This window comes from Cricetulus griseus, chromosome 4 (assembly GCF_003668045.3).
Source record: "Cricetulus griseus strain 17A/GY chromosome 4, alternate assembly CriGri-PICRH-1.0, whole genome shotgun sequence".
NCBI classification, from domain to species: domain Eukaryota; kingdom Metazoa; phylum Chordata; class Mammalia; order Rodentia; family Cricetidae; genus Cricetulus; species Cricetulus griseus.
In genome coordinates this window covers 57182338-57207135 of record NC_048597.1, presented here as the reverse complement: position 1 = coordinate 57207135, position 24798 = coordinate 57182338, and the positions used below count along the sequence as shown (strand labels likewise).

Genomic DNA, 24798 nt, shown 5'->3' with positions numbered 1-24798 from the left:
CCCTGTGTTGCTGGATCAGATTGGAGTCTCCTGGTACATAGTGGTTTCTGAAAGTCTACAGAAGGGAAATTCCTTAGAGTCGTCTTTTTGTGGGGCAGGGTCTTACTTTGTGGTTCAGGCTGGCTTCAAATTCTGAATTCTCTTGTCTTAGCCTCTGGCCGCTGCATTTACATGCATAACCCACTATGCCTGGTTCTTTGGATTATTGTTAGTTTCTTTTTTTCTTTTCTTTTTTTGTTGTGGGAATTAAACTCAAGACTTTGAATATGTTGTAAAGGGCCTCTGGAGAGTCATACAGGGGTCTGGCACACAGTGAGTGATCAAGAAAGGAATGACTGGGATTTGCCCTTTTTCTATTAACAGAAGTGAGCCACATTCCCTTCCCGAGTTCCTTTTGTTTTTTTTGGTTTTTCGAGACAGGGTTTCTCTGTGTAGCTTTGGAGCCTATCCGGGCACTGGCCATGGAGACCAGGCTGGCCTCCAACTCAGAGAGATCGCCTGCCTCTGCCTCCCGAGTGCCGGGATTAAAGTCGGGCACCACCAAAGCCGTGCTAAGACTTTGAATATGTTAAGACCGATGCTGCCACTGAGTTGTACTCAAAGCCCCCCTAAAAGTTACAAATAAATATTTCTGGGGGAGTCATTGATGAAGAGTGAATGCTGAATATTCTGAGCTACAATCTCAACCAACTTCACTTTATTTTATTTTTATTTTTTGGTTTTTCGAGACAGGGTTTCTCTGTGTAGCTTTGGAGCCTATCCTGGCACTGGCTCTGGAGACCAGGCTAGCCTCGAACCTCACAGAGATCCGCCTGCCTCTACCTCCCGAGTGCTGGGATTGAAGGCGTGTGCCACCAATGCCCGGCTATTTATTTATTTATTTTTCTTTTTTTTGAGACAGGATCTCACTATATGAGTGCTGACTTATGTGGATTAAGCTGGTCTTGAACAGAGAGATCTCCCTGCTTTTACCTGTTTCCCCAGTGCTGTATACCAGCCTTTGAATTTCTATTGATAAATTTTAGGACTCTTTAGAAGATTGTAATAAACTATTTGAAACTTGATTAATCCTAATGTGGTGATATACAATTAGTACTACTTAGGTTGAGGCAGGAAATCTGTATTTATTTACTTTGTTTGTTTTTTTTGGCTTTTTTGAGACAGGGTTTCTCTATTGTTTTGGAGACTATCCTGGAACTTACTATGTAGACCAGGCTGGCCTTAAACTCATAGAGATCCTCCTGCCTCTGCTTGTGCTGTAATGAAAGGTTTGTGCCACCATGTCCAACTTCAGGAGATCTTGATCCTGTATGGCATAGTGAGACCCTTTAGAAAAAAGAAGACAGGCCCAAATGACAGCTTATAACCATCTGTAACTCTGGTCTAAAGGAATCCAACACCCTCTTTGGCCTCCATTGGTACCAGGAATGTGTATGTTTTATGAGCAGACATACATATAGGCAAAACTCATACACATAAATTAAAAAAGAACACATGTTCAAAAAATTATTCAAAAGATGTATATCACTGTGAAGTAGTTTTTGGGGAAAATGGAAGAAATGAATTTTCCATTGTCACCACAGCAGTATTGTATATTTTACAGATTTTTTTGGGGGGGCTTTTCGAGACAGGGTTTCTCTGTGTAGTTTTGGAGCCTATCCTGGCACTTGCTCTGGAGACCAGGTTGGCCTTGAACTCACAGAGAGAGATCCGCCTGCCTCTACTTCCCGAGTGCTGGGATTAAAGGCATGTGCCACCAATGCCCAGTTTATTTTACAAATTCTTCCTCATTTGTCTATCCCAGCGTGGCCTGGTACTTACAATCTTTCTGCTTTTTCCTCCCGAGTCTGAGACAAACGCTTTATGTTCTTGGCTCTGTATACTATGAATCGTGGTATAGATAATACAGAGTCCAGAGTCCAGACAACTTCACTTAATGATGACAACTTAAATATTTTAGTGGTCTTTGATGTGAACTTATGAAGAGCCTACCTTTGTTGTCTAAGGCTAGGTAAGAAAAGTAGGGTGGTGAGATGGCTTAGCAGGTTAAAGGTGCCTGCTGACCTTTCCATTCCCCAGAACCTGTTCTCATGCGCACACACAGACTTTGTCACTCTCATACACTCTCTAAATGTGATAAAAACATTGCAAAGGGGAGAAGAAAATTAGTCCTACTAAATTATGTTATTTTTGTTTTGAGACAGGGTTTGTATAGCCTAGGCTAGCCTCAGATCTATCGCTATGCAGCAAGTTGTCTTGAACTCCTGATCTCCCTGTCTTAACTTCCCAAATGCTGGGATTACGGTTTTGTACTACCACATCTAATTTATTCTATGTTGGTACTTGAACTCGGGGCTTTGTACAAGTTGGCAATACATCCTCTATTCTTGATGTTCTATAATTATACCACATTTAAAAAATATTTGTAGTCATATTAGTTTTCCAACTGCTAACTGGGCCCAACCTTACTTAGCCTCTGAGATCAGACATAATTAATTCTCAAAACATGAAGAAATGATGTATTAGATCTATTCTGGGAGGACAGTTTTTCAAAAAATGTTTTGAACCCTGAAATATCCCATTAACAACCTTGGGCTGGTGTCTAATTACATATATAGAAATTTTACATATATAATCAGAATAATTCAAGAGGTAAAAGGACATCATAGAGCAAATAAAAAATAAAGCCAGACATAGTGACACATACTTGTAATCTCAGCATTTGTTCATTGCTGCTTTCTGTTATGTAGTGAGTTCAGGGTCACACTGGGTTGAATAAGACCCTCAAAATCAACAAACTAAAAAAGAAAGAACAGGTAAAAATAAACTAGCAATAAAAAATAAGGATAAATGAGCCTGGTAGTGGTGGTGTATTAAAATCCCAACAGTTGGGAGGCAGGAGCAGGTAGATCTCTAAGTTCAAGGCCAGCCTGGTCTACAGAGTGAGTTCCAGGACAGCCAAGGCACAGAGAAACCGTGTCTTGAACTACCGCCCCCCAGAAAAGAAAAGGAAAGTTCCAGGGCTGCATAGTGAGACCTTGCCTTTTAAAAGGCTGGGAGGGCTGGATAAGTGGTTCAGTGCTGAAGAGCACTGACTGCTGTTCCGAGGACCTGGGTTTTATTCCCAGCACCTACTTGTCACTTAGGACTGTCTCTAACTCCAGTTCTAGGCAATCTGAAACCCTTTTCTGACCTCCATGGTACACAGACAGGCAAAACATTCATCCCTCCCTCCCTCCCTTCTTTCTCTCTTTCTTTCTTTTGGGAGGGGTAGGGAAAGACCTGTAACTGTCCCGTAACTCACTATGTAGACCAGGCTGTACTTGGAACATTGCAAAGATCTACTTGTCTCTGCCTCTAGATTGTTGGGATTAAAGTTGTGTGTCACCATGTCCAGTCCTGAAATAAACTTTAAAAACTGGAAGCTGAGAAGACTTAAGAGACTACTAATGATATTTTTTAAATTACTTGCTTATGTATACCTGAATTTGAGTCAGGAAGTAGGAAGAGAGTGTTGGATCTCCTGAGCCTCATGATATGGGTGGTGGGAACCAAACTCCAGTTCTTTGCAAGAGCAGCAAGTGCTCTTAACCTCAAAGCCTTCTCCCCAACCACACAGATTTTCAGAGTTTTGTGCATAGTAGGCATTTGTATAGTTCAAAGAGTTACAGAATTTCATTGTAGGAAAGACCTTAGTTTACTATTTCTCTAAAAGTTTTGAATAGATGGATTATTAGTTTTATTATATGAGATGGAGTCTTACTATGTAGCCCTGGCTGTCCTGGAACTCACTACGGATATCCTTGAACTTAGAGATCTGTCCAAGTACTGGGAGTATGTAAACCACCATATTTGGTCTGGATATTTACTATAACATTAGAAATATTGATGTGGCCGGGTGTTGGTGGTGCACGCCTTTAATCCCAGCACTTGGGAGGCAGAGGCAGGTAAATCTCTGTGAGTTCGAGTCCAGCCTGTTCTCCAGAGCGAGTGCCAGGATAGGCCCCAAAGCTACACAGAGAAACCCTGTCTCGAAAAACCAAAAAACAAAAAAAAAAAAAAAAAAAAGACAAGAAAAAAAAGAAAAGAAATATTGATGTGAGTAGTGTTTGGTTTTGGGTCAGTTTCCAAATCCTATTTTCTGTATATTTCTCTTGGATTGATACTAAACTGTTTGAGAGCATTGTGTAAGGAAACATTGCCATGATCTAGATATTAAAGGAATTTTAGTATTAGTATTCGAAATTTAGAATTTCAAAAGATGGTAATGAAGTTTAACCAAAATTTCAGCTGCCAGACATGGTGTCCCATGCCTTTAATCTTGGCACTTGGGAAGCTGAGGCAGGCAGGTCTGAGTTCCAGACCCCCCAAGACACAGGGTGACACCTTGTGTCAAAAACAAAAAGAAAACCAACCAAAAAACTAATGTGAAGGCACAGGAAGTGATACAGAGACTTTCCAGAAGAATTTCCTATCTGAACCTGGAAGAGACATTTCTGACAGGAAGGATATATATAAAGGCTTGGAAATAGAGGACCAGCATACAGTGAGAGAAGAGATAGTAGGTCTGGGAGTTGGTGAGAATTCCAAAAGAATATGGCTAGCTTGTGAAAGATGCAGGGGGTGCAGCTAAAAGAGCCTTGTAAGCCATTTTAGGGAATCTTGGCTTTATTATGTGTTTGGGCTTTTAAAGAAAGAGCTTCTTAACTACATTGAAGAAGAGATATTCCAGACACCTGTTGGATTAATGCAAGAAATTCTGCATAAAGGAAGCAGAGAAAAGTGAACTTCAATAGATAAAGAAATCTGAGAAGTCAGAATGCAGTTTAAGATCTGGTTTGGACATCTATATGTATATAACAGTACTGTTCCTGAAGGTTTGGGATTGTAGAAGAGGTTTGGGAAGGGGATAGGTTCAGTTTTGGATAAGTTGGGGCTGTCAATAGGTTATCTCAAATGGAGCTATTTAGTAAGTCAGTGAATACTTGGGCCTATAAAGAAGACAGATCTGGCATATTGGTGGTTGATAAGGCTATAAATAAAACAATAAGAATGGCATTTTAAGGCTGGAGAGATGGCCCAGAGGTTAAGAGCACTGACTGCTCTTCCAGAGGTCCTGAGTTCAATTCTCAGCAACCATATGGTGGCTCACAACCTTCGTTATGAGATCTGGTGCCCTCTTCTGGTGTGCAGATATACATGGAAGCAAAATGTTGTATACATAATAAATAAAAAATCTTAAAAAAAAAAAAAAAGAATGGCTGATATCCATGGGATGCCTGCCTGTATCTGAAGAGAAACAGTGGAGGAGTAGATGGACTGGGGATGGGGGGGATTAGGAAGAAGGGAGGGAGGGAAACTTTGGTTGGGATGCTAAACAAAAAAATATGTTTTTTAAAAAAAGAATGTCATTTTAAAGGAGAGAGGAATGTGAGGAAATGTAGGCTCTAGGGCATGAAGCTGAAGTAAAAGGGCCTGGGGAAACTGCTGAGTAAGTACAGAAAAGTAAGCCAGAGATGTATGAATAAAGTCAGGAGAGTAATGACATTAAACATTTCAAGTGTGCTGGTTCTTAGATATCAGATAAACACTGTAGGAAATCAGAACTCAGGGAATTGTACTGGAAATGGATTGCATGCCTGTAATCCAGCATTCTGGAGGGCTGAAGTAGGAGGATTGCTGCTAGTTTGTAGCCACTTGGCGCTCAGTAGCAGCACCAAGTCATCTAGGATTATATAGTGAGACTTTGGCTCAAATAGAACAAACAGAGGTTGTGAAAACACTTGCTGCAAAAGCATGAGGAACTGAGTTCCATCCTTAGAATCTAGAACCTAGGTAAAAAAAAGTGTTCATGTTTGTTATCCCAGGGATGGGGATAGACATGCAGATTCCTGGGGTCAGCCATCCAGCTCCTCTAAGCTAATCCAGGAGTCCAGTGAAAGTCCCTGTTTCAAAAAACAAAACAACCTCCCCCCCCCAAGAAAATAGGCTCCCACAGAGGATCAAATCCTAAAGCCTCCACACACACAAATGAGTACACACATTCATATCCCTCTTCCTTTTTTACTCTCATTAGAATAGAAAGAAAAATCATACGTTTTGTTGTTGTTAAGAGTCTGGAAGATTTAGAAAATCTTGACCCATTTCTACCTTACAGAAACAAGAAAAATTACTCAGAGAAAAATGAACTGACTTGAGTTATATATGTCTAGATCAGTTTTGAGACAGGGTTTCACTACTTTGCCCAGGCTGCCCTTGTACTTTCTATGTAGGAGGCTGGCTTCAAACTTCCTTCCTTAGTCTTCTGAATAGCTAGAATATAGGCCTGTGCTACAATGTCCATTTAGTTCTGTAAGTGGGTTCTTTTTTTTTTTTTTTTTTGGTGTGTGTGTGTGAGAGAGAGAGACAGAGAGAGAGAGAGAGAGAGAGAGAGAGAGAGAGAGAGAGAGAGAGAGAGAGAGAGAGAGCTCAAGAATGTGGAGGACAGAGGAAGTCCTGTCTCCTTCCTTCATATGGGTCCTAAGGATCAAACATGGGTGATCAGGCTTGGTGGCACATGCTTTTTTACCCATTGAGCCATCTTGCTGGTCTATTCTGTAAGTTTTGATAAATGTATAAATTCTGGAACTATGACACTATGACCTATCAAGATGCAGAACAAACAGGGTAATGGTGTTATGCACCCACTATTCCGAAGCCCAGGTTGGAGGATTTGTTGAGGCCAAGAATTCAAAACCAGGCTACACAATAGAGTGAGAATCTTTTTTTTTTTTTATTTTTATTTTTATGTTTTGATTTTTCAAGACAGGGTTTCTCTGTGTGTGTAGCTTTGGAGCCTGTGTTGGAACTCTCTCTGCAGACCAGGCAGACCTCGAACTCACAGAGACCCGCCTACCTCAGCCTCCCAAGTGCTGCGATTAAATAAAGATAAAGTGAGATTCTTAAGGAGAAAGGAAAATTGCAGAATAGTTCCTTTTGCTCCCTTGTAGTTGCTTTTATACTTTAAGCCTAATTTGTTGTAATCTTTTGTTTTCCAGAATGTCATAAATGGAATTATATTATTGCAGTCTTTAGATATGGCTTCTTAGTGTATTACATTTGAAATTCATTCACATTTTGTAGTATTGGTGGTTCATTTCTTTGGTTTTTTGTTTGTTTGGGGTTTTTTTGAGACAGGATTTTTCTGTGTAGCCTGTCCTGGAACTCTAGACTAAGCTGTCCTTAAGCACATAGAGATGTGTCTCTGCCTCTGCTTGCTGAGTTCTGGGATTAAAGGCATGAGCCACCACTGCCTATCACAGTGGTTCATTTCTATTAATGGTAAACAGTATACCATTTTATGATTATTCTACACTTTTATTTATACATTTACCAAGGGCTTGTGTGCTTCATATTGTGGCACAGGACTGTGGTGGTTGAACTTCTAGTATTTGAGAAGAGTTAAAAGAGGGGGCATACTTGTTTCCAGTTAGAAAAATTACAAATAAAGCTGCTAAAAGCAGTGTACAAGCTTGTGAATACCTATTTTCATTTGTCTTGTCTTCTTCTTTCCTCCTTGCTGTGCTAGAGCACCTGACAAAAGCGACTTCAAGAAGGAGGGGGGTCTCTTTTGGCTCACAATTTGAGTGAATAGTCTGTTGAGATTTTGTCCAGGGCCCAGCCAGCCATATGTTTAGGGTATGTCACTTCCTCCTTAGTTAAGTTTCTCTGGAAATGCCATCAAAGATACCTAGGGGTGTGTCTCCTAGGTGATTTCGAATCTAGTCAAATTAGCAATGAAGATTAACCTTACACAAATCCCTACAGGTTTACTTACTGGATCATATTAATGCGTGAATAAATATAAGATGCTGCCAAATTGTTTCCCAAAAGCTACCATGCCATTTTGCATTCCCCTGAGCAGTTCATGAAAATTCCAGTTGTCTGCATTCTTGTGAGCACTTGTGATTTAAAACCTTCCTCTCCCTCCCTCCCTCCCTCCTCCTCCCTCCCTCCCTCCCCTCCTCCTCCCTCCCTCCCTCCCTCCCTCCTCCCTCCTCCCTCCCTCTTTCTTTCTTTCTTTCTTTCTTTCTTTCTTTCTTTCTTTCTTTCTTTCTTTCTTATGTATACAGTTATCTGCATGCATGCTTGCACACCAGAAGAAGGCACCAGATCTCATCACAGATGGTAGTAACCCACCATGTGTTTGCTGTTAAAACCTTTTCTTCTTCTTCTTTTTTTTTTTTAAAGATTTTATTTATTTATTATGTATACAACATTCTGCTCCCATGTATATCTGCACACCAGAAGAGGGAACCAGATCTCATAACGGAGGGTTGTGAGCCATCATGTGATTTCTGGGAATTGAACTCAGGACCTCTGGAGAAGCAGTCAGTGCTCTTAACCTCTGAGCCATCTTTCCAACCCTAAAACCTTTTCTATAAGTATGTAATAAGTGTAATACAGTTGTGGGTTTAATTAACATTTTCCTAATGACTATTGTTATAGACATTTTTACATACAGTAATTTACCATTCATAAACCTCTCGTACCCCAACTTTTGTTAGAGTCCAAAGACAGTGCTTTGTCAGATAGCAAAGGGTCTCTGACTATTGTTTGTTCATTGGGTATTTCTGGTCAAGGTTATTGTACAACAGGGAACAGTGCTTGGGCTCTTTATTCCTTTACGTTTACATGGTTGTTACCTTCTAGTACTGGAGTTTTGCTCCTTGGTGCAGTGAAGGATTGGCTTTTTCTAACCTGATTTAGTTGTTTCCCTATACTTACTAAGTGCAGTTTTAGTGCATCCATTTTTTTTTTTTTTAAAACAATAGCACAAATCCACATACAGCATCACACAGATTATCGGTCCACCGGGCTTTGCTCAGGAGTCACCATCCCCAGTATTCCTGTTATTTTTTAAATGAGTATATAACATGAGAGAAGCACATATTCATAGTATCAAATAGACAAGAGAAAGATAACTGAGACATTACTTGCTCTGTATACTATGTGACAAAATGGTTCTCCTTAAGTGGTATGTATAAATATTTAAATTATATCTCTGTATGTTATTCATTGGTCATTTACATATAGCTTTACTGTCATACAATCTGGACATTTAGTAACAGCCAGCTGTTTGCTGATTAAGAGCTGTGTTGGACTGGGGAGACAGAGCAGTCTGTAAAGTATTTTCTGCCCAAGAAGAAGGAACGTATTTGTCCCCAGAAACTCAAATAGAAAAGGGAGTTGTAGTGGTACACACTCTTAATGGCAGTGTGAGTTTTGCTGGCCCTCTTGTCCTTTGCTGGAGATCAAATGTAGGACTTCAGACATGCCAGGCCAGTACTCTGCCACCGACCCACACCCCATACCCTTATGTGCATTTGCTTTTTCTTTTCTTTAATTATAGATGGACTTATTGCACTTTTATTTGTATTCATGTTTGCCTGAATGTATTACTGTACGCATGTCTGGTACCTGTGGAGGTCAGAAGAAAGCATTAGAGCTCCTGGAACTAGAGTTAGGGATGGTTGTGAGCCACATTGTGGGTGCATCAAGTGCTCTTAACCAGCGAGCCATCTCTCCAGCCCCTCATACTCATTTTCTTAATTCACATAGCTCAAGATGTTGGTAATATTTTCCTTATGTAACTGAAAGAACTAAAGCTTAGAGAAATTAGTTAAGTTACCTAATCATACAACAAGTGGATGACATGCTAGGATTTGGGACCAAGTTTATCTGAGGAGTTTCCAGGATCTTTATCTGTGTTATATACATCCTTTTGCCTTTGTGCAGAATGGACTATGCAGAATGTTTTCTAATTGTTCCTGAATATAGAGGCTGGGCATGCAGTTTTTATAGATTGTAACTTCTTTATTTTGTTTCTTGAGACAGGATTTCTCTGTGTAGCCCTGGGTGTTCTGGAACTTGCTCTGTACACCAGGCTGGCCTCAGATTCACAGATTTCACTTGTTTGCCTCTGCCTCCTGAGTTCTAGGATTAAATGAGTGTACCACCACTGCCCAGCTTGATTCTAACTTTTTTGTGTCTATCCCCAGGTACTTAAGCTTTTTCCAGGGCTTAAGTTTTTTTATACTGATTAAATTTCCTTCCCTTTAAAAACTTTTTGTCTTAGATTTATTTTATATGCATGAATGTTTTGCCTGCTTGCATGTATGTATGGATATGTGCTCTGCATGTGTGCCTGGTGTTTTCGGAGGTCAGAAGAAGACACCTGGAACTGGAGTTCCACAGATATTTGTGAGCCACCATGTGGATGCAGGTCTCTACAAATGCTGTTAACTGCTGAGCTATCTTAAGCTCCTGGTGACTTCTTTTAGTTTGACAAAATTTTTTACCAGACCCTAGGTAATACATATAAGCACATAAAGTAATATACATAAAACATTTATTGCTAATAAATCAAAATTTGTTTATTGAGAGAAAAATCTATATAAATCCAGGCCGATCTTGAATGTGATATATAGCTGAGTAGTCCTTGGGTTTCTGATCCTCCTGATCTAACCTTTCAATGCTGGGATTACAGATTTGTGTCACTCTCTTAGTTACTTTTCTATTGCTATAATGGGTTACCATGACCAAAGCAACTGATTAAAAAAACACACACACACATTTATTGGGACTTGTAGTTTCATAGGGTTGGTTTAGTCCATGACTATCAGGGTGGGGAGCATGAGTGCAGGCGGGCAGGCAGGTATGGTGCTAGAGCAGACGCTAAGAGCTCACATCTTGGCCGGGCATTGGTGGCGCACGCCTTTGATCCCAGCACTCGGGAGGCAGAGGCAGGTGAATATCTGTGAGTTCGAGGCCACCCTGGTCTCCAGAGCGAGTGCCAGGTAGGCTCCAAAGCTGCACAGAGAAACCCTGTCTTGAACAAAAAAACCAAACAAACAAACAAAAAAAAGAGCTCACATCTTGAGACAAACTGTGAAACAGAGAGCTAATTGGGTATGTTGTGGGCTTCTGAAACCTCAAAGCTCACTCCCCAGTGACATATCTCCTAATCCAAACATTTCTACCAACTGTAGACCAAGCATTCAAATATCTGAGCCAGTATGGGCTATTCTCATTCAAACCATTACAGTTATCATGCTCAGTTTTATGTGGTGCCAGGTATCAAACTCAGGGCTTAGTGCCTGATAAGAATACCACCCCTATGTCCTCAGCACAAGAATTTTAATTTAATTATTATTTGTTATTATTGAGACTGTGTAACCCTGGCTGACCTACAACTTACTGTGTAGAACAGGCTGGTCTCAAACTCACTGCTGAGATTAAAAGTGTACAACACCTATCTAATCTTTGTTTGACTGATTTGGTGGTATAGGTAGTGTGCTTGGGGAGGACAGGTGATAATTTTCAGAAATTGGTTTTTATCCTTCCATTGTGGGTTGTAGGGTTCTCTCTCAGGTTATCAGGCTTGCTTGACAAGTACTTTTGCCCACTGAGCCATCTTGCTGTGCCAAGACATTTATTTTTTTTTTAAGATTTTATTTATTATGTATACAACATTCTGCTTCCATGTATATCTGCACACCAGAAGAGGGCACCAGATCTCATAACGTATGGTTGTGAGCTACCATGTGGTTGCTGGGAATTGAACTCAGGACCTCTGGAAGAGCAGTCGGCACTCTTAACCTCTGAGCCATCTCTCCAGCCCTAAGACATTTATTTTAAAGCAATTTGGTATACATGTGATTTTTCCATTAAGTACAAAAACAAATTTGCATAATGATATACTTTTTTACATAAAGAACTCTTGGATGAATATTTGATACTATAGCATGTAAACCATCTTCAGTACTTTTCAGAGTTGGTCAATTTGATTTTTGTAATCAATGCTGACAGTGCTGCCGCACAAGTATATCATGATGGCAAGAATGTATAGTTGGAAATTCTGCTGGGCAGTGGTGGGCAGCCAGGACTGTTACAGAGAAACCCTGTTGGGGGGGGGGGGCGTTCAGGCCATTTTGGGGGGAGATAGACAGTCCAAAGTGTTAACATTTTGCTAGAGGATTGGCTTGACAACTTCCTCATTTTGTTTTTCATTTACTTTTATTTTGTGTGCATTGGTGGTTTGCTTGGTGTTTTGCCTGTATGTATATGTCTGTGTGAGGGTTTTGGATCCTAGAGTTAGAGAGACAGCTTTGAGCTGCCATGTGGGTGCTAGGAATTGAACCCAGGTCCTCTGGAAGAGCAGTCAGTGCTCTTAACTGCTGAGCCATCTCTCCAGCCCCCTGTTTGGTTATTTTTTGAGTCAGGGTGTTACTGTCTAGCTCAGGCTTGCCTGAAAATTTATAATCTTTCATCTGCCCCCCAAATAGTGGGATTACAGGTGTATCCCACCATGCCTTGCTTATACTATCTTATTTTATTTTATTTTGGTTTTTCGAGACAGGGTTTCTCTGTAAAGCTTTGGAGCCTATCCTGGCACTCGCTCTGGAGACCAGGCTGGACTCAAACTCACAGAGATCCTCCTGCCTCTGCCTCCCGAGTGCTGGAATTAAAGGCGTGAGCCACCAACACCCGGCAAAAAAAAAAAAAAAAATGGTTGCTGGGAACTTATTTTATTTACAATTCACAATTAAAGTGTCTTTGGAATTCTGGTAAGAGGAGGGTGGTAGGAATATGACAGTAAAAAGTTGTATGAGTGGTCATTTGTCACTTATATTTCTCTTTTTTTTCTTTGACTTTCCTTTTTTGTCCTCTTCCATTTTGAAGTGGGATTGAATTCTGTAGTGCAGGTTAGTCTCAATCCTGCTTTAGCCTCTGGCTAAAGTCTGTCATATATCTAGTGTGCAGCTCAAGAGAGACTGAGTTTTTAAAAAAGAAAATAGAGAGAATCACATGTTACTTTGCTGTGTAAAACGTGTATCAAGGGTACTGGTGAGATGACTCGGTAGGTAAAGGCACTTGCCCCTAAACTTGATGGATCTGAGTTCAGTCCCTGTGACTCTCTTGCAGAGAACTAACTTCTGCAAGTTTGTGACGTGCACACACATCATACACCCAAGATAAGTTCTAAAATTAAAAAAAAAAAAATAGAGCTAGACATAAATAAATACAATGTAAAAAAACACATCAGCGTGTTTTTCTCTGGGAACCCACTCTTGCGTGTTATTTCTCACTTTTCATTAATAAATCTACAATTACTCTTGTTTAAGTGTTGTTTTAAAAGGAGCATGACCAAGGGCAGAGTTCTCGACAAGTCTGTAGTAGGACTTTACTCAGTTTAGAAAGTTGAGTAGGATGATACTCCTTAGGTGAAAACTATAGGACTTGGCTGCTTGATGGTGTTCATAGTTGAGGGAGGTGAAGAGTCTCAGAAAGCTTCTCAAATTTACCAGCCTGCTGTTTCTTAGGCTTGATTGATTTCCTGTTTAATTCTTGATCTTGGAGAAATACTTGTTTTCCAGATTATCATGAGGGGTATTGTAAAGGATATAGGTAAATGTATAGGGTGAGTTACTGGAGGGCATGGAACTTCTACTGTTTGTGGACATACCACCTTCTAAGAACCTTACATTTAGTTTTTGAGAGCTCTCTGAAGCCTGTCATTTCTGTTTGTTGTTGAAGATTCCATTACATGTATGTGATTGATTTCTACCCTTGCTTAATCTGCCTTTGAGGTGATCAGCTTCCATCCTAAAAGCTGACTAATGGCTTTCAGCCATTAGTCACTTGCAGTTGCATGCCTTAAGATACCATTTTGAGCTGGGCGGGTGGTGGCCTTTAGTGCCAACTCTCAGGAGACAGAAGCAGGCAAATCTCTGAGTTCAAGCCAGTTCCAGGACACCATCAAAAGCTACATAAAGAAACCCTGTCTCAAAACTCCCGTCCCCCAAAATTAACACTTCTGGTGATGCTCAGCATGCCTGAACTATATGGGGGAGGTGAATATAAGCATCCCAAGCATTTAATTTTTTTTTTCCCCCAAGATGGGTTTCTCTGTGTAGCCTTGGCTGTCCTGGAACTCATTCTGTAGACCAGGGCAGGGTCAAACTCACAAAGACAATCCTGCCCCTGCCTCCTGAGTGCTGGGATTAAAGGCCTGTGCTACTACCACTGGCTGAAATTTCTTTTTGAGTTTAGTTGGCAAAGCAATCAAAATAAATAAACTGAGACCTTATCATGAACGACTGACTTTGAAGCTTTGAGATTTATCTTGTAGCTGTCAGAAGAAAGTCATTAAGGAAGTGTGGGTGAGTGGTATAATTAGCCTTGTGTTTTGGAGCATACTCTAGCAGCAAAACGGAATGATGCTCTTTTAGGGGCTTGTTGTAATAATTAAGTAAAAAGTATGAAGAACTTGAGGTAGTTGAAGCTAGCCTATTTTATACATAATGGGTTCCAGGCCAACTACATAGCAAGATCCTGTCTTTAAAACACTGCTACTACTACTACTATACACTACAACTACTACTACTACTACTACTACTACTACTCACACACACACACACACACACACACACACACACACACACACACACACACACACGAGTATGGATGCAGATATATAAAAGCTAAGTGTGGTGGTACACACCTTAAATCTCAGAGGCTAAGGCAGCAGATCTCTGAATTTTGGTCAGCTAGTCTACACAGTGAGTTTCAAGCTATCCAAGGCTACACAATAAGTGGCTATTTAAAAATTGTGTGTGGGTGTATGATAGTGGTGAATGAGATATATATCAGGAGTAGAGCTAGTATTTCCATTTTTCAAAGTTTGACTAATGCAGATTATATGAATAATTCCTCTTTATAAAAAAATTGCTGAATAAAATGTGTGATACTGGGAACTGGATTGATGGCATATCAGTTAAAAACATTTAACTGCACTTTCAGAATACCTGGGTTTGGTTCTCAGCATCCACATGTTGGCTCATTACTGTTTTAACTCCAGTTTCAGAGGATGATAAAGTCTCTTCTGTATGTATAGGCACACATGGTGCCTATACATACATGTAGTCAAAATATTCATACACATTAAAGTGTATTTTAAAACGTTTATATTTCATCATTGTGCTATCAAAAGGCTAAACATGAAATTAATTGGGAATGCAGATGTTAGCTAGCCTTTTGTTGTTTTTATTTTTTGAGACAGGTTTTTTTTTTTTTTTTTTTTTTTTTTTTTTTTTTTTTTTTTTTTTGTGTGTGTGTTGTGTGTGTGTGTGTGTGTGTGTGTGTGTGTGTGTGTGTGTGTGTGTAGTCCTGACTATCTTGGAACTGGATCTATCGACCAGGCTGGCCTCAAACTCACAGGGATCCATATACCTCTGTCTTCCAAGTGCTGGTATCAAAGGTGTATCACCAGTGCACAGATGTTAGGTAGCTTTACTACAACCTTCCATCCTGTGGAATTGCCCAAATTGGATTTTTTGTTTGTTTCTTAACTTCTTTTCCTAGCATAATAAAGCCCAAGAAACAAAGCCCAAGGGTTGAAGGATTCCAAAAGAACTCCTGTTCAGCCTGGCATTGGTGGTGCATGCCTTTAAGCCCAGCACTCGGGAGGCAGAGGCAGGTGGATTTCTGAGTTTGAGACCAGCCTGCTCTACAAGAGCTAGTTCCAGAACAGCCCCCAAAGCCACAGAGAAAACCCTGTCTGTTCCCCCCCACCACACACACAAAGAAACTCAAGGAAGCTGACATTTTGATACCACTCTTGGCATGGAGCCCCATGTATGGAGAAGGATGTCTAACAAGACTTGTTACAGAGTTAATTTCCCATGTGGTCTTTGAAAATTTTCCAGCCAACTATAAATTCTTACTTAATCATACCTGTGGTTACCTTGCAAAATCCGTCAAGCTTTTAGGATGTTCCTTCAATGCCAGGCTTAAAACAGTCTTCAGATAAAAGTTCCAGGGCACACTTTACTAGACCATAGTAAACAAATCACAGATGAGCCCTAGACAAAGGTGCCACAGACCATAATTTCAGTACTTAATGGCAAATATGTGTACCCACTGTGCCAACTTTCTGGTCCCTAATCTCAGCACTTTGGATGCCAAACCAGAAAACTTCAGTTTGAGGCCAGCCTGGGCTACAATGTGAGACTTTGTCTCAAAAAAAAAGGAACAGGGACAAGGGGTGGGGGAGAGATGGCTCGGTGTCTAAAACCTCTTCCTGTACAGTCATAAGGACCAGGGTCTTAATCTCACCACCATGTAACAAGCTGGTCTCCTCCAAATGCCTGGAACTTCAGCTTCAAGAGGTTGGAAGGAACTGTATAATGCCCTCTGCTTTTAGATGTATGCAACTGGACACACATGTACATGCACTTATGAAGATCCACATACAAATAAATAATGAAAAGAAAAAAATTACAGGGCTAGAGAGAAGGCTCAGCAGTTAAGAGAACAAACTGTTGTAAATTTTTTTTAAAAAAAGTGGTGGTGCAAGAGAGAAAGATGCCATGTGACAGAGTTCAAGTGTTTTTTTTGTTTGTTTGTTTTGTTTTGGTTTTGTTTTTTTAATTAGGGGAAAGGGATTGTAAAAGGGGGAAAGGGGATGGGGAGACCTGGCTGCAGGGACAGGAACAGGAGTAGCAGGAGAGAGGAAAGAGAGGCTGAGAGAAAGAGAGAGGGAGGGAGGGGAGAGAGAGAGAGAGAGAAAAAGAGAGAGAGAGAGAGAGAGAGAGAGAGAGAGAGAGAGAGAGAGAGAGAGAGAGAGAGAATGAGTGGGCAGCGCCCTTTTAAAAGGGAACATCGTGAATAGGCACAGGTGATGCTGTTAGTGGCTGTGGCTAAGGGCATATCCTGGCTGAACTCCAAGGGCAGGCCTAAATACTAACACAAACTGGTCTTGCAGAGGACCCAAGCACATGCATTGACTCAAAACTACCAGCTTGAGGGAATCTGACACCCTCTCTGGATTCATGTGCCAGATTCACCCACCTTCCTCATACACATATAGCATTTACTTATATTGTACTACTATTAAATAACCCTCAGAGTGTAAAAACTTGATTGATAAGAGAAGTGGCCAGTGACCTTTCTCGCTCCTTCCCAGATTCAAAAGAGCTCACAAATCTTTCTAAGCTCCTCCTTACTACTTCCTGTGTCTCTCTGTGTGTATCCTGGATCCTCCCAAATCCCTATGGCAAATTCTGGTCAGCTAGTTGCTAACTCCACCTCCTGATTCAAGGCTAAATTTTATTGGCAGTCTCAGAGTGTCCTGGAACAGTTTATATGCAATGAAAAGATAAAAAATTAAAAATAACAAAAAACCCATTGGATAATGAATGAGAGCCAGAAAAATAAGAGGTAGTAATCCATAGAGATTGTAGAAAGTTTATATTGTCATAGTATATGTTTTATACTGTAAATGTAATTGAAGTTAACAGTTGAAATAGGAATGTGAATTAAGACTTTTCTTCTTCTTTTTCTTTCTTTTTGTTTGGTTTTTCAAGACAGGGTTTCTCTGTTTTACAGCCCTAGTTGTTCTGGAACTCGATCTATAGACCAGGCTGGCCTCGAACTCACAGAAATCTTCCTGCTTCTGCCTCCCAATTGCTGGGATTAAGGGTGTGCTCCACCACTGCCCTGCAATTAATACTTTCTTAAAACATGATCAGATGAAGAACTAAGCAAAAATAGAACTTATAAAGGATTAGATGATGTTAAAGTCATACCTAAAGAGAAAATATGTGAACTAAAAGATAGCAGTAAAGTCAAGTGAGCTGCCATGTGCTTGTAATTCCAGGGCTGGGAGGTTGAGACAGGAGGAGGCCATTCTGGGCTATAGAACTAAACCCTATCTCAGAAGGAACAAACAAACAAGACACTGCTGAGAATGCAGCATGAAGATTTAAAGAGGCAGCATTATAAACAAAACAAAACAAAAACAAAAAGGTTGATGCCAGGTGGTGGTGCCTGCCTTTAATCCCAGCACTCAAGAGTCAGAGGCAGTTTGATTTCTGTGAGTTGGAGACCAGCCTGGTCTACAAAAGGAGTTCCAGGACAGCCAGGGCTGCTACACAGAGAAACCCTGTTTCGAAAAAACAAAAAAGAAAAGAAATCCAGTGAATTCCAAGAAATAAAGTTTAAACTTGACAAGTCAGAGTGGAACTGCAGGTCAATGAGAGAAACCTTAAAAGCTCTAAAACCAACAAACTGCTATAAAAATAATTTTCTTTAAGCTGACAACTGATATCCCAGCTGTAGCAACAGAAGCCAGAAGACATTGGAATTCTGTCTTGTGTACTGAGACAAAACAGCTGTCAGCCTTGAAATGGCATGCTCAGTAAAATGCTTTCACAGTAGACATTTCAAGACAAAAATCTTAGAGCATTTGCCACCAACAGTACAGATTCCAAGGGATATAATTCAAATAAAGAAAACTCATCCCAAATAGAAAGCTCAGGGTGATTTGCAGTGGCCACATAATATTTAAATCAAATACATACTATGGTTCACATTGTACTATTATAGGATGCTTTATGTTTCAAAATTTGTTTCATTAATTGAATCTACTCTGAACATATTTCTGAACATGTTTGTGCATGTAATATTGTATGTTGATTTGATTCTAGAAGTCGGTACAACTAAGTCAAAAAAGGAATTTCTTGGTACATGTAAAATTATTTTAAGAGGGTTTTACCAATTTACATTTCACTCAACAGATTGTACTAGCTTTATTTACAAATGATTGTTTGGACCAGTTTTAAATAGCAAAGATTGACATTTTTACCAGATATTTATATCTTAGACAAAATTGTCTTGGTTACTTCTCTTGGTTTGATGTTAAAATGTGTTCTGAGTTTGAGTTCTAGCCCAGCCCCTCCTCAAAAACTTTTGAATAGATAAAATATTAATTGAGTTGCATTTTCTTCAACAGAAAATATTTCTAACTTTCTAGAATGCAGTCTTTAATTTTTCTTTATCCTATTTTTTAGTTTATCATTACTAACAAAAAAATATACTTACCCTGTTATGGTTTTGTTTTGATTTTGAGACAGGGTACTACTATTTGAACTCAGAGATCCACCTGCCCCTGAGCCCCAGGTGCTTGTATATACCACCACACTAGATAATTCAGCCTTGTAAAAAAATTGCAAATGGAGCTAAGGAGATGCAAGCATGAGAATTTGAGTTCAAATCCCCAGAATCTATGTAAAGGCAGTGACCGTAGCACACATCCCAGTGCTCCTTCTTCCTACGTTGAGATGAGAGGCTAGAGAATCTCCTGGAAGCTTCTTAGGTAGTTTGCCTAACATGGGTAGTGGTGTGTAAGAGACTCTCTGTCTGACAAGGTATAAGCAAGGAACACTACCAGGCATTGTCCTTTGACCTCTGTGCATGTACACTCACATGCACACACATACATGCAAAGAAGTGATAAATAGTCAGGCATGGTGGCAGTGGCTCATTCTTGTAAGCTAAGAGGCTAAGGCAGAGGATTTCTGAGCTGAACACTTGGCTGAGCTATAGTGTGAGACCTGTCTTAAACAAAAAACCACAACATATTTAAAAAAAAAAGAAAAAGAAAAAAATGATTGTACTGCTGTGATACTGTCGTGCTATTTTCTACCTCTGTGTTTATACCAACCAGCCAACAGGACAAAAGTAAACAAATATGTTTTTGTACAAGTCATTTTAAAGGGGGAAGGACTGTTAATCTGCTTGGGAATTGCATGTTTTAATGTGAGCTTGACTGTAAGATGTCATTTTTAACTGTCTTTTCTATTTCAGGCGCAAGTGAAAGTGTAGGAAAACATATGCTTGAAGCTTGTAACAACAACCTGGAGATGGCGGTCACTATGTTTTTGGATGGTGGAGGAATTGCTGAGGAGCCCAGTACCAGTTCAGCAAGTGTTTCTGCTGTCAGACCACACACAGAGTATGAATTTATTATTTATTGTAGCAGTTACTCTTTGCCTAAATTGCATTTTTATCAAAGTTAGGTTAATTTTCTAGCTTTGAAAAACATTTAAGGTTGAAAGAATCTGAAAAATAGTGGAAATTTTTGTATTTGCATTCTCTAGAGCATACCATCTTGTCTCTTTAATCCTCTCTCCTTTTCATTCCTCAAAAGAACTGTGCGGGTTAAAGATGGGCAGGCAGGCAGGTGACAAGAGTACAGGGTGCAACTGCTTGATTATATTTGGCCTGAGATTGAGGTTTGTGTGCTTCACAGTCACCAGCTATACAACAAAAATAATTTTGTTGGCTGAGGATTTAACTCAGTTGGTAGAGTGTCTAACATTCAAGAAGTTCTGGGTTTAAGCCCCAACCCTGAATAAACAGACTTAGTGACACATGCGTCTAAGCCTAACAGTTAGGGAGTGCCTATGGGAGAATTGGAAGGTCGAGGTCATTCCTAGCTACAGAGCAAGTTCGAAGTCATTTTGGGTTTGGGTTTTTTGTTTTTTAAGAACCTTATAGATTGGTATTATTATTTTGCATCTGAAGAAACTAGAGTATGGCCATTTTTTCTAAGCTACACAGCAGTTAAAAAGCAAATACAGTCTAATGAAGTTCATATTTCCAAATGTAAATTTTCCTATATTTTTCAGGAAAGTGAGTTATCTTGAAATGTTTTTGAAAACTAACGTTGAATGTATAGCTTAGTGGTAGAATGTGTGACTAACATACATGGGACCTGAGTTTAAGATGTAGCATCCCCCCCAAAATAAACAAACAAACAAACAAACAAATAAATAAATGTAATTGTGCATAAAAAAAAATACTAGTTTTTTAAGGGGCCGGAAAGAAGGCTCAGCAGTTAAGAGCACTGGCTACTCTTCCAGAGAACCTGAGTTCAATTCCCAGCCCCCACATGGCAGCTCATGAATGTAATTCCAGTTCTAGGGGATCTGACATCCTCACACAGAAATGCATGCTGGCAAAACACCAATGCGCAAAGTAAATAAATCATTTTTAAAAATTCTAGTCCATTCATTTTAATTACCTGCCTAATCACTAAAAGCATCACCACTGTATTTAGAACTGTATATATTTGATTTTCTAGCCCTTTATATTTTATTAGTGAGAGTTTGCAATAGATATATAACTTTTGAGCAAAATTCATCAGTCTTCGGAAAGTATTAGACTTGAAACTTGTTGGGACTACTATAGATACATGCCTCTGCACTCAGATGGCCATTGGGTTTTTTTTGGAGATACCATTGCTCTGTGGCCTAGGCTGGCCTTGACTTCAGATCTGTTTATATATTAGGATCTCAGGTGTGCCCACAATTCCCGGCTAAGAATTGATTTTAACAACAACAATAAAAAGCTTTAAAGGGGGCAGGGCGTAGTATTGAAGTTCCATCACTCAGGAGGCAGAGGCCGGCAAGATCTATATGAGTTCCAGGCCAGCCTGGTCTATATAGTGAGAAAAACAAAACAAAAAAAACCCTTAATTTAAAAGTTCTTAAGTAAGACTCTAATACTTTTAATCTTTTGTAATTCTCATAGTTTATAATAAGAGAAACTAAATATGGAATCATTTTAAATACAACAGGCAAAGGGCCAGAGTTTTATTTTTATTAAGTCAGACATAATTTAAGAACCAGGTCACATACAAATATAATTGTTCCTTTGTTGAGTTAAGTTCAGATTAATGGAATATTGTTTCTACATGAGTTAGGAACTTTAGAAATCATATTAATAGCTTACAAAGTTGTTGCTTGTTTGTTTTTGTTTTCTGATAACCATTCTGATAACCACCTCAAGTGTGATCCCATTCCCCAACATGGCTCAGAGGTGTTTTTTTTGTTTTTTTTGTTTTTTTTTTGGCTTTTCAAGGGGTTTCTCTGTGGCTTTGGAGGCTGTCCTGGAACTAGCTCTTGTAGACCAGGCTGGTCTCGAACTCACAGAGATCCTCTGCCTCTGCCTCCCAAGTGCTGTGATTAAAGGTGTGCGCCACCAACGCCCCGCTATGGCTCAGAGTTTTAATGGAAATCAATATTGATCCAGCTGATATGTTATGCCCCTTTAATTACAGCACTCTGGAGGTGGACCAGTGGATCTCTGTTAATTCCTAGGCCATTCTTGTCTACATGGCACATTCCAGACTAGTCTGTTCTAATAAATAAATAAACAAACAAATAAAATTGAAAAATGATTTAGTTGATAGGAACTTCAATAGTAGATATTTGCAGTTGATTTGGGGGAGCATATATATGTAGACACACACACACACACACACACACACACACACACACACGCTTGCTTATTTCCTTGATTGCTTGTTTATTTATTTTTGGGGAGCATATATATGTATACACGCACGCACGCACGCACGCACGCACGCACGCACGCACGCACGCACGCTTATTTCCTTGATTGCTCTTGATTGCTTGTTTATTTATTTTTGGTTGTGCCTGAAATAGTGGTTTTTGTTTTGAGGTAGGGTCTTACTGTATATTCCTGTGTAGACCAGACTGGCCTCAAACTCTCAGAGATCTGCCTGCCTCTGCCTCCAGGTTCTGGGATTAAAGGTATATACCACCATGACTGGCACTTTGGCTTTTGTTTTAATGACTTTAACAGGTAGGTAGGTGTGTGTGTGTAAAGATAAATGAAACCCAGGACTTCACCATTACTGGGCAAGTACTCTGCCATTGAGTTAAATCCTAGCCCTATAGCATGTATTTTTACCTTTTTGAGATAGGGTTTCATTGCTTTGTCTAAGCTAGTCTTAAACTCCTAAGCCCCAGAGAAAGTAGCTTCTTAAGTAGCAAATGTTTCTCATAAATGAGTATATTTTCCTTAGTTACTTACACCATGATTTAGATAGAGTGTTTATATGCTAACTATTGAACTTTCGTAGTAGCTAATTCCTTAACTAGAATTTCACTCCAATTCACCTTCTCTGTTTTTCTACTCATTGTAGTTAACATTGCCAAAATCTTTAGATATACAGTAATTAAGTCTTACCTTATAGGGATTTTTTTTTTTTAAAGGGTGTGTGTGTGTTTGCTTTCATACCCATGCGTGTATGAGTGCTCATGGAGGCCAGGAGAGAGTGTCAGATCCTTTGGAGCTAGAGTTACAGGTTTTGTGAATGATGGGCTCTAAACTCATAATTGAACCAGCAGCCCTTAACCCCTGAGCCGTCTCTTCATCCCCAAGACTATTAATTTATTTAACTGAGATAATTCTTTGGATTGCAGTTGAGTGAGTAACTGTTTTAGATTGAGGCAATTTTACACATCCCCTGTCAAGTGCAGTATGCCAGTGAAAAGATTTTCTTGGATAAAAGATGTTTTTTAGTCATGTTGGGGTGTTGCACGCCTTTAATCCCAATACTCTAGGAGGCAGAGACTGGTGGATCTCAGTGAGTTTGAGGACAACCTGGTCTATAGAGCGAGTTCCAGGACAACTAGGGCTGTTACACAGAGGAACCCTGTCTCAAAAAACAAACAAAAAAAGATTTTTTTAAAGTTTGGCATCATAGTGCACACCTGTGATCCTAACACTTGGGAGGTGGGGACAGGAATATCAAAAGTTCTAGGACAGCTTTGGCTACATAACAAGTTCAAGGCCTGCTTGTGGGTAAATAATACCCTACTGCAAAATTCTTTTAAAGGTACTTATGGGCCCCTCCGTACCCACCCCACCCTTACTCTCCCTGAAATGGAGTCTTCCTTTGTTGCCCCTGACTGGACTCTTGGCGTCAAGTGACTTCCTGCTTCAGCATTTGAAGCAGTGAGCACTATAGGCATGGGTCACCAAAACCAACTGGCTTGTTTCTTTTTGATTGAAGTATTAAACTTCCTTCTACAGATACATTGTTTGTTCCTTCTGGTTATTGAAATTCTGCATATGAGCAGTGACCTATGTCCAGTAGGAAAGAGCAGCTGGGTGTGCTGTCACATTTCTATAACCCAGCACGTGGCAGGTGAGACTTCTACCACTGAGCCAGCAATGGTTAATCCCAGCACTTGGAAGATTAAACGAGAATCTCAAGTTTGAGGCCAGCCTGGGTTATGTGTAAGACTTGTAAACAAAAAGTAGGAAAGAATACTTAACATAATCTTGAATTATTCTTCAGTCATTTGCCTTATTATAGATTTGTCTAACTGGTGGTTCTTTAATTATGGATTGTTCATTGGCAAATGAATATTTATAGTTTTTTTAAATATAAAGTAATTCTTGGAATTCCAACTGTTAGATATTGAAAAAAATAGAGCCTTGTTAGATTTGATGGCACATATTTATAATCCTAGCATTCTTTGCTGTATTTTGTTTTGTTTTGTTTTTTGCATCAGGGACTATGTGATCAGAATGGCCTCAAATTTATTTGTCATTACCTCCTTTGTGCTGGGATTAAAGGCATGCATCAACATGCCCAGTGCAGCCCCAGCTCAGTTGTAAAGATTGAAGTCTGAAGCCAGCCTAGTTAGACCCTGGCTTAGAAATGGGCTCAAAAAGTGTGTGAGGTGAGCAAGGGGTTTTGCAAGATATGTGATCAGAACTCATTAGGCTTAATTTAAACTGATCTTTATATGTTTATAATTCTTTTCCCCCCTATGTATGTGTTTGGGCATGTGGGTTGCCATATCACTTATGGGAAGGTCAGAGGACAACTTGAGGCAGGTTGGTTCTAGGGATTCAGTAAATTGGTCAGGCCCTGGTGGCAAGTACCTTTACCTGGTGAGTCATCCTGCTGGCCCATATGCTTAGAAGTCTTACAAGCTACTGCTATTTTCTATGACAATTAAGCCCAGAAATGTTAAGTACTTCTGATACTTAGTTATGACTTTAAATGAACTGATTTTAAAGGTATCCTGCCATTCATTTTTATTTTTTGTTTTTTTGAGACAGGGTCTCTTTGCATATTCTTTACTGACC

General features: G+C 39.8%; 1 protein-coding gene across 2 annotated transcripts in view; it reads left to right on the top strand.

Moving 5' to 3' along the window:
• Ubxn7 (UBX domain protein 7) overlaps positions 1 to 24798 on the top strand; it is a 59454-nt gene that overhangs the window by 1915 nt on the left and 32741 nt on the right. For both annotated transcript variants that reach the window (XM_027412854.2, XM_027412853.2), the window contains exon 2: positions 19690 to 19837. In XM_027412854.2, the coding sequence (XP_027268655.1) occupies positions 19690 to 19837 (148 nt within the window). The remainder of the gene's footprint in view (positions 1 to 19689; positions 19838 to 24798) is intronic.